Source organism: Engraulis encrasicolus, chromosome 1 (assembly GCF_034702125.1).
Source record: "Engraulis encrasicolus isolate BLACKSEA-1 chromosome 1, IST_EnEncr_1.0, whole genome shotgun sequence".
NCBI classification, from domain to species: Eukaryota; Metazoa; Chordata; class Actinopteri; order Clupeiformes; family Engraulidae; genus Engraulis; species Engraulis encrasicolus.
The window spans coordinates 27,596,601-27,612,266 of record NC_085857.1 but is presented as its reverse complement, the minus strand read 5'-3'; the positions used below and the strand labels follow the sequence as shown (position 1 = coordinate 27,612,266).

Genomic DNA, 15,666 nt, shown 5'->3' with positions numbered 1-15,666 from the left:
CGCACACACACACACACACACACACACATAAAAGAAAGTTATTTTAGAGCTCCAAGAGGGTCAGGTCTAAAAGGCTAAACAGTGTACTCATGGTTAAGCCGTCTCATTTCTATGCGTTAACAACCATACACATGCCTTTGTTTTATAGTTGTGTTATATTCAACCACCTTTTAATAGGTTTTTTAAGTATTTTGTTATTATGTTCCTTGTTGTAATGGTGCATGAAACTTGATCGATTGAACGTTTGACCTTTGGACCTTGCACCCCAGTTTCTTACCTGACCTCTGTGCGGAAGGAGGCCTCGTCCGCGCGGGTCGTCCCGGCGATTCGGCTGAAGAGGCCTTCACAGATGCGGGGGATGAGACCCAGGTCACCCTAATGGAGAGAAGAACACATTACTTATACACCACACACACACACACACACTTACAAAACACAGACTCACTCACACACACTTACAAAACACAGACTCACACACACTTACAAAAGATACACATATGTACGTATTTATTTATTTACTTATTTATTTGCACATGGGGGATGCCTCTTGAGATGCAGCATCTTGTTTTAAGTAGGTGTGTGTACAACAATGCATGCACACACGCACGCACACACTACAGGTATGCATTCAGAAAAGTGCAGAAAGACAGTCGTCGATATAAAATTGCTACACATTTTGGTCCAGGTCGAAAAAGGGCCTGTAGCCAAATAAAAAAAAAATCTAATCGTGAGTGCCTCCGAATTTTTCTTCCTGGATAGGGCTGTCACAATAATCAATAAGTCAATATATCATACAATACGTTTTTACAAGCATGATAACTTTTTTGCCACAATATGTTATTGCATGCTTCTTTGTTTTGCCCGTCACTCTCTCTTAGACTGAATATCGATAGGAACATTTCACTCAGCGCAAAGGGGTCTACTAAGCGGGGGCGTGGTGGCTGTTTGGGTACTTGATCTGCTGCTAGGGTATGAGGAGAGAGGCAGAGGAGAGAAAGAGGAGAGAAAGAGAAAGAGAAAGAGAAAGAGAAAGAGAGAGAGAGAGAGAGAGAGAGAGAGAGAGAGAGAGAGGAGAGGAGAGGAGAGGAGAGGAGAGGAGAGGAGAGGAGAGGAGAGGAGAAAATGGATGGGAGGATACTGTATACAGTAGGGAAAGTGAAGGAAAAGGAATGGAACAGGAGGAAGGAGAGAAAGGAAGGGGGGCAGAGAAGGGCATGGGATGAAAGAGTAGAAGAGAGAACCAGAGAGGAAAGAATAAAAGCAAGGAAAGAGGAGAGGAGATGAGATAAGAGGGGAGAGAGCACTTGAACAAGCCTAATGGGCCAAATCCCATTTTCAGTGCATTACCCTGCCAGCATGAGTATGATCACTTGGAAAAAGGAGGAGGACACACTACGGTTGCGTTGAAAGCCCTATCCCTTATTGCTCTGTTTGAAGGGACAAGGGGCCAGGAGAAGGGGTAGGGTAAGGGTAGAAATTAGAAATGGGATTCGGCCTAAGTGAGAGAGAGCTCAGACCTTCACAGTCCAAAAGTAAAGCAAGAGGCCAAGTCACTACGCGTCTTGTGTTCTGCGGACAAATACCTTTCTCCCACACACATTGTCAACATGGTCAACACTCGTATTTGAAAATCAAAAGAACCATAAAGCAGTTCTCTGTTTACCAGGTTTTTTGAAAGATATTTTTTGGTCTTTTTGACTTTATTTATGACAATATAGTGAAGATGGTGACAGGAAGCGAGTTGGGAGAGAGAGATGGGGCAGGGCCAGCAAAGGACCCGGGCCGGGGAATCGAACCCGGGTCAGCCGCATAGTAGACGAGGTCCCTCTGTTTACCAGTTTTATCAAAAAATGAATCATCTGTGCCTGTTCTCTAAAGTGCTGATTAATAAATTACGTATTATAATCATTTTTTACAGGCTTGTACGAAATTCCGAATTGAAAGAATTTCAATTCAAAATAATGCCCTATTACGAACACTAGGTGGTGGTGTTCTATGTACTTTCAATGGGAGGTGTAGATTAAATTAAAAGAAATTCAAGGTAATGACACCACCTAGTGTTCGCATTATGGCATTACTTTGAATTGAAATTCATTCAATTCAGAATTTCGTACAAGCCTGATTTCTTACCGGGTTGCCCATCATGGTGTAGGACTTCCCCGATCCGGTCTGGCCGTAGGCGAATATGCAGGCGTTGTAGCCCTCAAACGCAGCCTTGAGCACCACAGAGCCCAGGTCCTTAAACACCTACACATGGGAAACAGATGAAGGTCAATAACAGTGACCGCAGGAACAACAGTCAACAGGAACTTGGAGATATAAAAGGACACTTTCATATAGAGGAACGTCTTGGCATACAGTAAAAACAGGTTACTTTATACATTTTCATTTCACTACAGAGATTCCGTTATTCACAATAATAAGAATTCTAGATAAGAATTCTAGCTTCATTTGACTTCATTTTGGTTCACTTTGTTTTATCATGGTGGACTCATATTCCATCAGAATCACACAGCTTGCCACAGGAACTGCACATACAAACTGAGACACAGTAGAGCGGACAGCATTCCTACCAGAAAAGCAAGGTTTTTCAACAGTTTCTTCCCAGCAACAGTGAGACTGATGGCAAAAAAGAACATCTGATCCACCTTTTTTATTATTCTTTTGATCTCTTTGATTATTATCACTTTTTAATGTATTTTGTCTTCCTATTTTTCTATTTAATTCTATTTATTGACTCAGAGGGCCTGCACAAGAGTTCCTATGTGCTTGGACTACTAGTTTATGCACAAATGGCAAATAAAGTACTTTGAACTTTGAACTTTGAATGGTCGTCACGCATCTCAAGAAAGGCTCACAAGCTCATAGGAAGTTGGGCAAAAGTGACATGAAAGTGTGAACTGTCAAAACTCATCGAAACAACAAAAGCTAGCTTGCCTAAAAAATGAACAGCTTCTTAATCCAAAATATTGTCCAGTAAGCAGAAACAGACATCAGCAGTCACGTTCTTACACTGATTCAAAACAAAAACCTACTCCAGTTCTTCAGACGTTATAATCGGCTTTTAGCTTGATCCGATTTGACATTAACAACAAAGACAAAACAAAACAAAAACAAACAAATGAAAATATAGTGTCTCAGAGACAATGTATTTTCATTTGTTTTTTGTTGTTGTTTTGTTTTGTGTTTATTGTTAATATCAAATTGGATCAAGCTAAAAGCTTATTATACTCTATGGATCAGCTTATATTCATATTATATTCTATTGATATATTGTTTTGTGTTTATTGTTAACATCAAATCTGAGAATATGAGATAATAAATCGATAATATCCTATGGGTCAGTTCCACAGGATATGTTAAGCCTGGTTCAGACTCCTCCTTCAGTTGCAAGACACGTACTGTCAGCAGGGGTTGGCGGCAGATCACGTACCCAAACAGCCACCACGCCCCCCTCTTTAGAACTGAAACGACCCCTTGCAGGGCTTTAGGTATATTTCTCCCAGGCTGAATTGTTCGTACTCTGACTATCCCGTAAACTATCCTGTCAAGAATTAAGTCTAAAAGACAAAAAATATCTAAAAGGGAGTGGGCAAAAGAAGGTCGCAAATTCAATCCCACAGACAAAGCTTTAGTATCCATAAATGTGTTTGTTTACAGAGGCGGTGGAATTGACATATTTCCTTATTCCACTACTTGTCTGATTTTATCTTGCTTATCCGTCTGTGTTGTGTTCAAGTTTTGTTTTACTGGCTACTACTTTTGTGCTTAATCTGTTACGCAATCCGAGACAAGTCTCACATATGGAAAAGAGGGCGCTTAAACAGACGGTGAAAAGTTCAATTCCATGGATTTAATCTTTTGTGCCCGAACACTGTGCTTGTTTACTTCATCCATCGATTGAGTCATCTTGCGTTAAGAGTTTTTGAAGCCTTTTTCTCAGCGTGTGGCATTAAGTCACTGAGGTGAGTTCAAATACAGCGTTCGTCACCTCAACACTGCAGAAGCAGAGGAGGCTGTGTGTGTCTGTGTGTGCGTGTGTGTGTCGCCTCATTTTCTCCTGAGACCTGAAGCAAGTACTTCCGCAGTCTCCAGAGTCAAGGTGTGTGTGTGTGTGTGTGTGTGTGTGTGTGTGTGTGTGTGTGTGTGTGTGTGTGTGTGTGTGTGTGTGTGTGTGTGTGTGTGTGTGTGTGTGTGTGTGTGTACCACACTTTCTCCTGGGAGATGAATCAGGTGTTCTTACAGCCTCCAGAGTCGACCTTTGTGTGTGTGTGTGTGTGTGTGTGTGTGTGTGTGTGTGTGTGTGTGTGTGTGTGTGTGTGTGTGTGTGTGTGTGTGTGTGTGTGTGTGTGTGTGTGTGTGTGTGTGTGTGTGTGTGTGTGTGCGCGAGTGCGTGTGCGTGTGCGTGTGCGTGTGGTCACCTCACCCTCTCCTGTGATATGAAGCAGGTGCTCTTGCAGTCCCCCGAGTCGTAGGAGAAATCATATGTGAAGGTCTTGGTCTTCTCCCTCACGGAGTCACCCGTTACCCCATCATGCAGCTGGACACACGGAGTAGAATAGAATAGAACCATCAGAATAGAATAAAATAGAAACGAACCGTCAGAATAGAATAGAATAGAATAGAATAGAATAGAATAGAATAGAATAGAATAGAAATATAAGAACACAATAGAGAACACAATGGAACACAACAGAACACAACAGAACACAACAGAATAGAATAGAATAGAATAGAATAGAATAGAATAGAATAGAATAGAATAGAATAGAAATAACACAAGTGTAATAGGATCAGTGGCAGATTAGATAGATGAGATTACAATATACCTGTAATAGAATAGAACAGTAAACAGTGTTTCCCGCAGTGCTTTCTAGCCCAGGCGGCCGCCTTAGCTAAGCTTGGACACCGCCTTGGTAATGTTCCTCAAAAAAGTTTTTTTTTTTTCATAAACTGGCCGGCTTGAATAGCTAAACTACAACTCCCAGCATGCCTGATAAGGGTCAGCGGTGATGTGAATGCTGGATAATGCGTACCTTAAGGTTGGTAACGGTGGTCTTGGTGCCCTCCATTTCTATGATGCATTTGGCCTCCAAGTCCTTCTCCCTAAAGGACAGAAAGGCACACACAAAATGAACACACATGGTCATTTGCACATGAGAAAGGGCATTAACAATTATATATGGTAATATCAATATCAATATTATTTATATAGCACAGTATCATACAAAACTGTCACTCAATGTGCTTGAAAGTAGAGAAAGAAGAAGAAAAAAACTATTGTATTGTAGATAGTAGATAACTAACAATCACCAAAAGCAGATGAAAATAAAAATGTTTTGAATTTTTTTATTAAAAACAAAAACAACCCAGATTAATTAATTGGGCAACCCAGATTCATTAATTTACAACACAGTGCCACATATTCCAGTTGACCTGGTTTTACCTGTCCAATTAAATTAGTTGATTGCCTGGCTGAATGATCACCTGCACAAGTAAAATCAGGTCATTTGGCATTTGTGGCACTGGATTGTAACCTAATGAATCCAGTTTGCTCATCGCATCACTGCTTCTAAACAGCAGTGAAAGGGAATTACAACTCGCCTTTGCAATAACACACAACAAAAATTCAATGATTGATTTTAACCCATTTTAACATGTGAGCAGAGAGCAGTGAATGGGGATGGTACCACAATCAGGGTACCTCAGTGGAAGATGGAGGAAGGCGCTAAACATTCAAAATAATGATCATAATAATATTGTTTGTGCATTGTACCCATCATACTAATGTAGCTCAACATAAAGCAATGATGCATCATGTAGCCAAAGAACATGTATGTAGAACCCAAAGATACTATAACTCATAACCCATTCTGGGCTTCACCACTTCAAACAAAGTGGCATCTGTTCCAGTCTCCTTAAAGGGACACTGTGTGAGATTTTTAGTTGTTTATTTCCAGAATTTATGCTGCCCATTCACTAATGTTACCTTTTTCATGAATACTTACCACCACCACCATCAAATTCTACGTATTCATTATGACTGGAAATATTGCACTTTTCATACATGAAAAGGGGGATCTTCTCCATGGTCCGCCATTTTGAATTTCCAAAAATAGCCATTTTTAGCTGCAAAAATGACTCTACGTGGACCATACTAGAAAATGTTTGTTTATTACTTAGTAAACTTTCATGTAAATATCAAATTTGGCAATACAGTAGTCAACCCAGTTTCAATGAGCATCATAGTTGCCGTACCTTTTTTGACCATATCCTGCACAGTGTCCCTTTAATGACCTTGAATAGTGACAGTCTGACTGACAAAACATTCATGCATAGAATGCCAAGGACTCTATAGTTTCTCTCAAATACTAATGCCATAATTACCCACTAAGAGGAACACTACTATTAATCATGCTTCACAGGACCACATAAATGTTCCATCAAGGCCTGATGCATTAGGTCAAGAAAAGCAAAGATGACATTTCCCCCAATAGAGAGCATCCACTTCTTTACTGAAGACAACTAATTTCCCACTTCTTTACACATGATGATGATGTTTCTAGGAAAGGCAAGTGACCTGAAACAGTGGTTTATAATTACAACAATTCCAAATTTCTGCGTGGATAGATAGCATCAGCTCATATGCAATGGCTGACCGATTTCTCCAACATTTGTGCAAAACCATTCAAGGCAGTATGAGCATGTTTCTGAAATCCTGTTGAGACGATGACCAACACAAATGCCTGCGATCCTCACCATTTATTTTCTCATGTCTATAGATAGACAGATACCATCTCCTCATTTGCAATGGCTGAGTGACAATGATTTCTCATTAAATCTTGGACGCTCCAACTGATGGCTGCTTAGAAATGAACGCATTAAATTACCAGCATCATTGAACTGATGAGAGCCATCTGCGAGCTCTTGATTTGCAATGCAGTTATGAATAACAAGGCCTAAGCACTCGACCCCATCTCGAACCTCGAACCCTTAACTGATCTCATTCGTAATTGGGACCCCAAAGCACATGCAATACACAGAACTCAACCCACCACATACATGAACAGGGAGGAAGCATGATGATGGGTGTATATGTGCCATTTCATAATGATCACAATAAGCCTGTGTTTGTTTAGCACGGCTCATGCTAATGTAGCCAAATGTAATATAATCCTTCAATGTGCTTCAATGAGGCCAGGAATACCTTTTGCACTCTTTGTTATGTTTCCTTTTGTGATGTTTTTAAAATAACATTCTGCGCAAAATTCATTGAATACTCTTTTCAAATTCAAAATTGCTTGTTGTTGTTGAATAATTTCTGGTCCAAATAATCATGATAATCCTTTTTACCATAATCGTGAAGCCTTAACAGATAACATCTCCTCATTTGCAACATTTGGCTGAGTGACAACAATTTCTCATTAATTCCCTTGTGCTTACTAATTAATATCTAGAAATGCATACAAGAATGCATCATTGAACTGATAATCAGTAGTAGCATTCAGTAATAGCACAATAGAACAATAAATTGTTTTGACATGTGAGCTCCAATCTGCAATTCTGTAAGTGAAACCATGGTCTTCCAGACCTAAGCAGTCAGGACCCTTTCTCAAGCCAGGGGTGCATTTCTCGAAACCATAGTTGCTAACTTCATTGGCTACTTTGTTGTTTGCAATGCAATTTCCCATTGGCAACTACCAAAGTAACTAACTAGCTAACAACTTCGCTTTGAAGAAACACACCCCAGTTACCTTATATCCACTCTGGTATTTGAGGCACACTCACGTCCAAGTGCACTAAAAACAGGACTATTAAGTTAGCTCAGTAGTAGCACGTCCATTTCACCTGTATGTCTGGGAAAGAGGTTCACCTGCACTCGAAGCAGATGTTAATTATCAGAAGCATGAAACTGAAAGTGTCAGCAGAACTCTGATCTCCAGTGCTGTAAGTGTAACCAAGTCCATAGCCAATCTAGAACCTGTGACCTAGAGGTAACTCAGGTACTTGAGGCATACACACGTCCAAGTGCACTAAAAGCAGGGCAATTAGCTCACACAGCAGCGCGTCCCTTTGACCTCTATATCTGAGAGAAAGGTCCGGCAGTACTCTATGCCGATGGCTAATTATCAGAGTGTGAAAGTGAAAGCCCAACTGGGAAACTCCAACTCCCATTGTCATTGTGACACAGCACTCCACAGCACACAAATGAACACTGCACACAACGAAATTGCATTTATGCCTCACCCGTGCAAGCGGGCAGCCCCCAATGGCGCCCCAAGGTGGGACAGTACCATGCCCATGGTACCTCAGTCATGGAGGAGGATGGGAGAGACAGGGTATATACACCAATTTGAAGTCAAATTTACTACCATTTAATACCTTTTTTCACTACCTTTAGATCATTTTTACAACCATCACGGCACTTCATTGCGAGTCTTAACAAGACATTTTTTTGCAAAAAGACGCCCGAAAGGAAGCAGTGTGGCGGGACGGTACCATGCTCCGGGTATCTCAGTCATGGAGGAGAATGAGGGAGAGCACTGGTTAATTACTCCACCCACCAAACAGGCGGGTCGGGAGTCAAAACAACACCTTTTGGGCTAAAAGTCTCACCTAACTTCTTAATTTTTAATCACAATGCTTCAACTAAGAAAAAATAATGGCTCATTTTTCAAAAATAATACCTTTTAAGCAAATTTACAACTTTTAAGGCCATTAAATTTTGCCTTTTGAATTTATCAACTTTTAATACTTTTTACAACCCCGCGGACACCCTGGAGAGAGCAATGGTTAATTACTCCTCCCACCAACCTGGCGAGTCGGGAGTCGAACCGGCAACCTTTGGGCTAGAAGTCTGACGCCCTAACCGCATACCCATGACTGCCCTGGGCTTTCACTTTTCAATCTATCAGAATCATTAAGCAGATGAGAATCATCTCAGATCTATGAGTAATCTGCAGCAGCTGCGTAGTCCACTCTCTGGGCTGTGTGGCCTTAAACGCTCTCCGCTTTGAGACAGACACACTTGACTTGAGGCAGACAACCAACTACCGGTAAGTGCACTAAAAGCACAGCTAATAGTTCAGGCATTAGAAGCAACAGTATTGTAATGGTAGAATCACATCTTTTCACCCATCTCTCCATGGGCAACACACCACTCTAAGCTGTGTTAGCCCAAAGATCTGTCATGCATTCTTTGTGTGATTACTGTGTTATTATTTTTTGAATAGAGTGATAAATCTGGTAGGCCTGAATGATCAGTTGAATAATGACATGCAGTGCTATTTGTATCATCAAGATTTTCCTGCACAGTTCAGACTAGGGTTGTAAATAATAATCTAAATGTATCGATATATCGTGATATAATCTGACGATTATCGTGGGGCATTCTTAAGTATCGAAAATAATCGAATCTCTCTGGCCCCGCCCAATGCCCTAGCTCCATAACATAATAGAAGTGGAAAAGTAATTGGAAAAAAGTCTAGTCGAATCATATTGTATCAGTTCATGGGACATTCTTCAGTAGAGATGCAACGGATCCGGTTCAGGTTCCGGATCTGGCAGGATTATAGGGTTTTTCACAGGATCCGGGTCCGGCAGGATCTTAAGCAGTGGATCCGGTATCCGGCATGTAACCTAAAAATCAGGGTCTGGTGCATCTCTAGCCTAGGCTTTTCAGTCAGTCTTTCACAACTCCAATCACTGCATGGAGTGAAAGCCCTTTGGAAGCGGCCGTTGCAGGCAGTGTGGCAATAAGCCAATGAGTCTAAAAAATAGTTTGAGCCAACTTAATAAAAAGGGCCCACGTGTGCGAGTAGACTGTATGTTTCAACCCTTTTGTAGGATCCGGTATCCGGTTCCGGATCCGGCAGGATCTTAAGCAGTGGATCCGGTATCCGGCAGGATCCTAAAAATCAGGATCCGGTGCATCTCTATTCTTAAGTATCGAAAATAATCGTACCACATCACATCAAATCATAAGATATCGATATTGAATCGTATCGTCATGGAGGCTGTGATTAACACGGCTACTCCCAAGTGCACTAAAAAGTCAGTAGTACACCCTTTTGAGGTGTCGACCCTGGGGATGGAGGGGCCGGGGGCAAATGATCAGAATAATTAAGCTGATGAGAGTCATTTGAGGCCTGATCTGTATTGCTGTTGGTGTAACTGATGTCTACAAGTAGTTCAGAGTCAGACCCAATCTTGAACCCGTGAACCTTAAAAGCACTCCAGTAGTTCAGGAAGAGACACACACCTGAGTGCACTAAAACAAGCAGCAAGCTATTAACTCACGCAGTAGTTTATCCTTTCAAGGTGATGACCCCAGGAGAGGTTTATATAACAAATGGGGATGGACAACATTGATTCATTAGTTACAATCCAGTTCCACATATTCCAAATGAATTGTTTTTTACCTGTCCAATTCAGACAGGTGAGTGGCTAGTTGAATGATCGCCTGGTTGAATTGGACAGGTGAAACCAGTTCAGAGGAGTAGATGTGTGCACATCCCACCCGCTGGGCCAGGTGCAGGACAATGAGAGTAAATCCAAGTGAAAAAGAAGTCCGCGACACTGGTTGTCACTTTGCCTGATGAAGACCTGAAGGTCCAAACGTTGCTCTATTAAATACACAGTAAGACAAGCAGTATCGCGGACTTCTTTTTCACTTGGATTTATTCTCATCAGGTGAAACCAGGTCATTTGAAATATGTGGCCCTAGGTTGTAACTAATGAATCAATTTTTCCCATCACTGCCAACAATCCACACTCAGCAGCAGCAGTGCAGTAATGGTGATGTTGGCGTGTTTGTTTGTGTAGCACTGCTAGAGACCCAATCTTGAACCTGTGCCCTTAAATCACTCCAGTAGTTCAGGAAGACACATACCCGACTCCTGAGTGCACTAAAAGCAAGCAGCAAGCTATTAACTCTGTCAGTAGTTGTTTATCCTTTCAAGGTGATGACCCAAGAGGAGGTTTACTACCGATCCACACAGTATGAGCAGCAGTCGTGCAGTAATGGTGATGGTAGCGCAGTGGTTCTCAACCTTTTTTGAAGAAACGCCCCCTTGTCCTCATCACAAGCCTCCGAACACCCCTTTGACATCATCATAAGACTGACAACACCCCTCTTAGTATTAAAAAATTGAATGGACTAATGCCCCCCATTGGCAACTAACTTAGCACAGCCCCCTCTCAGCTGTATCCTTCTCAACGCCCCCCTAGAGCTCTCCAATGCCCCCAGGGGGATGTACTACCCCCGTTGAGAAACATCACGTTGGCTTGTTTGTTTGGGTAGCATTGTTAGAGGCTATGCTCAGGGCTCACAGTGTGTGAGTGCATGCTGTTAGTGCTCATCACAACACAGCTTGGTGTGTGTGCCTGTGTGCGTGTGTGTGCGTGTTTGTGTGTGTGCGTGTGTGTGTGTGTGCGTGTCTGTTGCTGCTACTGGTGTTCACATTTCTTATGTGTGTGTGTGTGTGTGTGTGTGTGTGTGTGTGTGTGTGTGTGTGTGTGTGTGTGTGTGTGTGTGTGTGTGTGTGTTTTTGTTTTTTTGAGCATCATAGCCTGTGGTATATTTAAGCTGGTATACATACAAGCAGCTCACGAAATCCTAGCCAGTCTCCCACTTACCAGACAGAGAGAGAGAAAGAGAGCGAGAGAGAGAGAGAGAGAGAGAGAGAGAGAGAGAGAGAGAGAGAGAGAGAGAGAGAGAGAGAGAGAGAGAGAACGAGAGAGAGAACGAGAGAGAGAGAGAGAGAGAGAGAGAGAGAGAGAGAGAGAGAGAGAGAGAGAGAGAGAAAGAAAGACAGCACCACAGGAGGGTGAAGGAACATGGTGATGATGTAACATGAGGGAAACACAGACTGTACAGGAGGAGGGAGAGAGAGAGAAAGAGAGAGAGAGAGGTGAAGAATGAGAGAGATGGAGAAAGCAAGGGGGATTGGGAAAGAGAAGGGGATTGAGACTGAGAGGAGGATTGAGTGAGAAACTTAGAGAACGACAGGGACACAACAGGAAAGAAAAAAAAGAGTTTATGGGTCACACATCCACACAGTGCATCATCTCTCACCATCTCCAATACACACACACACACAACAGAAAAAGGAAGGAAGGGCAGAAGACAGAGAGAAAGACAAGCAGACTGAGAGAAAGAAGGGGGTGAGGGGTGAGAGAGACAGTTGAAGGCGAGAAAAAGCACTTAAACAGACAGACTGACAGGAAGACAAGAGGAAAAATGGAAAGGGAACGAGAGAGCAAAGAAAAACAGGAAACGGGAGAGAAAACGCTAATAAAGAAACGTAAAGAGAGAGAGAGATGTTTTCCATTCAACAACATCAACTCTCACCAACAAACATTGATTTTAGTACTCATGATTTGCAATGCAATTTAATGCAATGGAATCCAATGACTCAGCGGTTTATCTGGCGAGCAGCTAACTCGTGCCAAGCAGACTACTTAGCCTACTTTGGCCTGAGCCAAAACCTTTGACAACAGACCCACCAGCTAACAGACCGCAACTGTGCTGCTGAAAGAAACCAGAGGAAATTGAGCCAGAAACGTTTATCGGTCACACATACACACACAGTGTGCATCTCTTTCAACATCTCACATTGCACACTAGCTCTCACATATTTAGCTCTTTCTCTCTCTCTCTGTCTGTCTCTTGCTGTCTGTCTCTTGCTGTCTGTCTCTTGCTGTCGCTCTCTTGCTGTCTCTCTCTTGCTGTCTCTCTCTTGCTGTCTCTCTCTTGCTGTCTCTCTCTTGCCGTCTCTCTCTCTCTCTTGCCGTCTCTCTCTCTCTCTCTCTCTCTCTCTCTCTCTCTCTCTCTCTCTCTTTCTTGCTGTCTCTCTCTCTCACACACACAACCTCAAAAGAGGAAGGGCAAGTGACAGAAAAACTGACAGAAAGAATGACAGAAAAGAGAGATGGCCAGAGAGACAGAGCACATTCTGAAGGTGATTGCAGGCTGGTGAATGAGTGAGTGCTTAATGGGATGGGACAGCCGGAGCTATGCGGCGCCTAACATTTAACTTCCCACCACAACACAGGAAAACTTAGCGATAAAACGCTGACTTCATTTAAATAGCCCTGACCAGGCAGGACATCTGCCCTGGCCTCAAGCAGGCATGTGCACAGAAACACACGCACATACGCACACATGCACACAAACACACGCACGCACGCACGCACGCACGCACGCACACACACACACACACACACACACACACACACACACACACACACACACACACACACACACACACACACACACACACACACACACAAGGAAATAAAAAAGAAAGAAAACACAATCAAAACAACGCCACTTTATCAGCTTTCCCGTCACTGCCAATGTAGAATCCTGAGTCTACTTTTCTACTTTTCTCCCGATCTCACCCCACCCACTGCCTTTTGGAAAACAATTCCAACAGTAGGCCTATGTTGGACAAAGCCAATAGATTATGGTCAGCTTTGCTATTTTATCTTGGAGTTACATCTCCATTCTACAGGTCAAACAGCCCACTGAGTAGCCTGGGAACTCCCATACTGCCTTTAGTTCTACACAATCGTTCCAATCTGAAAGGCAGTATGGAAGCTTTGCTCAGAAAAGGACCAGATCATGGTCCCTTCTCTGTCCAATCAGAGAGCGGGACGGGTGTGTCATAATGGCCAAGTATTCCGGCCTTTACAGTGTCTCTGTTCAATCAGAATGCAGGGCAGGGTGTCATAATGGCCAAGTATTCCGCCCCCTACGGAATTTACAGTAGGCAGGTCACCAGACCTAATCTCACTTGTGATTAGGTCTGGTGGTAACCACGCAACCCACTGAGCGTTCCAGAATGCACTTGTACTACCATGGGCACTTTGTTCCAAAATGTGCATGTGCACTTTTCTTTGGCTTGTTGGTTATGGGGGCAATAATAGCATTGTCGCTCATAACTTGATACTTCACACTTTACTGCTGTTGATGTTTTATGTACTTTGGTATGAGCTCGACTGCTCCACGCACATGCCCATGGAAGGCAAATGTGAAATGAAATCATTTGACACAGAACAACAAGTCACACATTCAGCTCACAAGTAGGCTTCATGTCCTCTGTCAATGTAAACCACTGCACGTTCAAGTGATCTAGTGATCTCATTGCTGTGACCGTAATGCTTCCGAACATCAACCATTGTTACTGATAATGCATACTGGACAAAGTGTCTTGACCTGAATTATTGGTGAATGGTGATGCAGCATTTCTGGAGATTATAGATTCTTCAGATACTGACTCATTCTGAGTCATTGGTAGGCCATGCTATTCTAGATAATATTTGCCTACAATGACAGTTCAAAGCGGGTGACAGTTAATTTCTAATTTCTAACAGTGTATATGAACATACTGTTGGATTTTCCAGTTGAACCTGCTGAAATTCCTGGAGGCGCCCCTCCTAATAAGGTCAACGCCCATCAAATAACAGGTCTCCAAAACCACAAGGATGTTGGGTGTAGCACACTAGGCCCTACGCGATTCCAAACACAACATCAGAAGTAGAATCAAAACCCAAAGCAACTTGACCTTGATATTGTTGGTTTTTGTTGTTGTTGAGTTGTCATTGACGTGGCGCAACACGGGCTGCTATATTTAAAACTGTGCAAACAAGCAACAGGTAGCATGCCCTGGGTCACGAGCATTAAAAAGCTGAATTGACGATTCTCTCATCACAATATTCACTTCATATCGTTACGTGTCGTTCGCTGTCTGAGTGTAAATAGACGCTGTCTTGGGATGTGGATCTGCAAGTTCATTGACAGGTGATAACCATATAAAATTTAGGACAGGCCAGGGTGACTCATCTACTGCAATAACTGGACAACATGTGTGCCACTGTCACACACAAACATGGTCCTTGCTACTGGCAATGACGACTTCATTATCAGGTCTGGTCAGGTGTCTTATCTGTGTAAAATCGTAGAAAGACCAGGGCAGGCTTGCTGGCTGCTTTTGGTACTCACCTTCTGTTCATGGGCCTGACTCTCACAGCGACCCGAACCGATGCCATTGCACATCCCAGCTACTGGCCCGCGTCAGAGGAAAGATGTGCTGGTTCCGTCTGCAACCAGCTGTCTGGCGTTGGTCGCCTTGAATGAATTCTAGACAACTTGACCAGAGCGCGCCTTCATATATCGATTTAAGTCACAGAAAGGGTGCGCTCCAACTAGCTATGCAGTCATTGATCTTGACAACACTCCCGAGGTAGTGTTTGCTAGTTGGGTTTTCTTAGCTTGTTAGCTTGTCCACCACCGCTGCTCTTGCAATGAAACCACCTTGTTAGTAACTGAGATTCCCCTTATCGTCAGTCGTGCGTGAGGCAAGTCGCCTGTTAACTACAATGCCATTTATAACTCAGCTATTCTGACAGCAGCAAACCATGTGTAACAGAAAATGCAATCTGATCCTTCCTGTTGACATGATGATTCGGCGAAGATAATCGAACTAGCGGCGGGCAGCGTCATCGGCCGACAAGAAACATCCAAACGGGTGCTGTGGAAGGACAAAACAATCGATTGCCTTACAATCGCACGGCACCTGGCAAATGCATCGAGGCTAAAGGATGTACGAAATTGGAATTTTCTCTTCTTGAATCCCCTTGTTTTATTCCGATATATGTGTT

At 42.8% G+C, this 15,666-nt stretch overlaps 1 protein-coding gene across 4 annotated transcripts in view; it reads right to left on the bottom strand.

Annotated features, from left to right (window-relative positions):
• The window catches only part of kif16ba (kinesin family member 16Ba), a 64,871-nt gene extending 49,224 nt beyond the window's left edge, over positions 1-15,647 (bottom strand). For all 4 annotated transcript variants that reach the window (XM_063199509.1, XM_063199518.1, XM_063199526.1 and 1 more), the window contains exons 1-5: positions 15,008-15,647; positions 5,037-5,106; positions 4,427-4,540; positions 2,131-2,247; positions 278-375 (exon numbers count right to left, since the gene is read on the bottom strand). In XM_063199509.1, the coding sequence (XP_063055579.1) occupies positions 278-375; positions 2,131-2,247; positions 4,427-4,540; positions 5,037-5,106; positions 15,008-15,054 (446 nt within the window). In that variant the 5' untranslated portion in view covers positions 15,055-15,647. The remainder of the gene's footprint in view (positions 1-277; positions 376-2,130; positions 2,248-4,426; positions 4,541-5,036; positions 5,107-15,007) is intronic.
• Between the last annotated feature and the right edge of the window lie 19 nt (positions 15,648-15,666).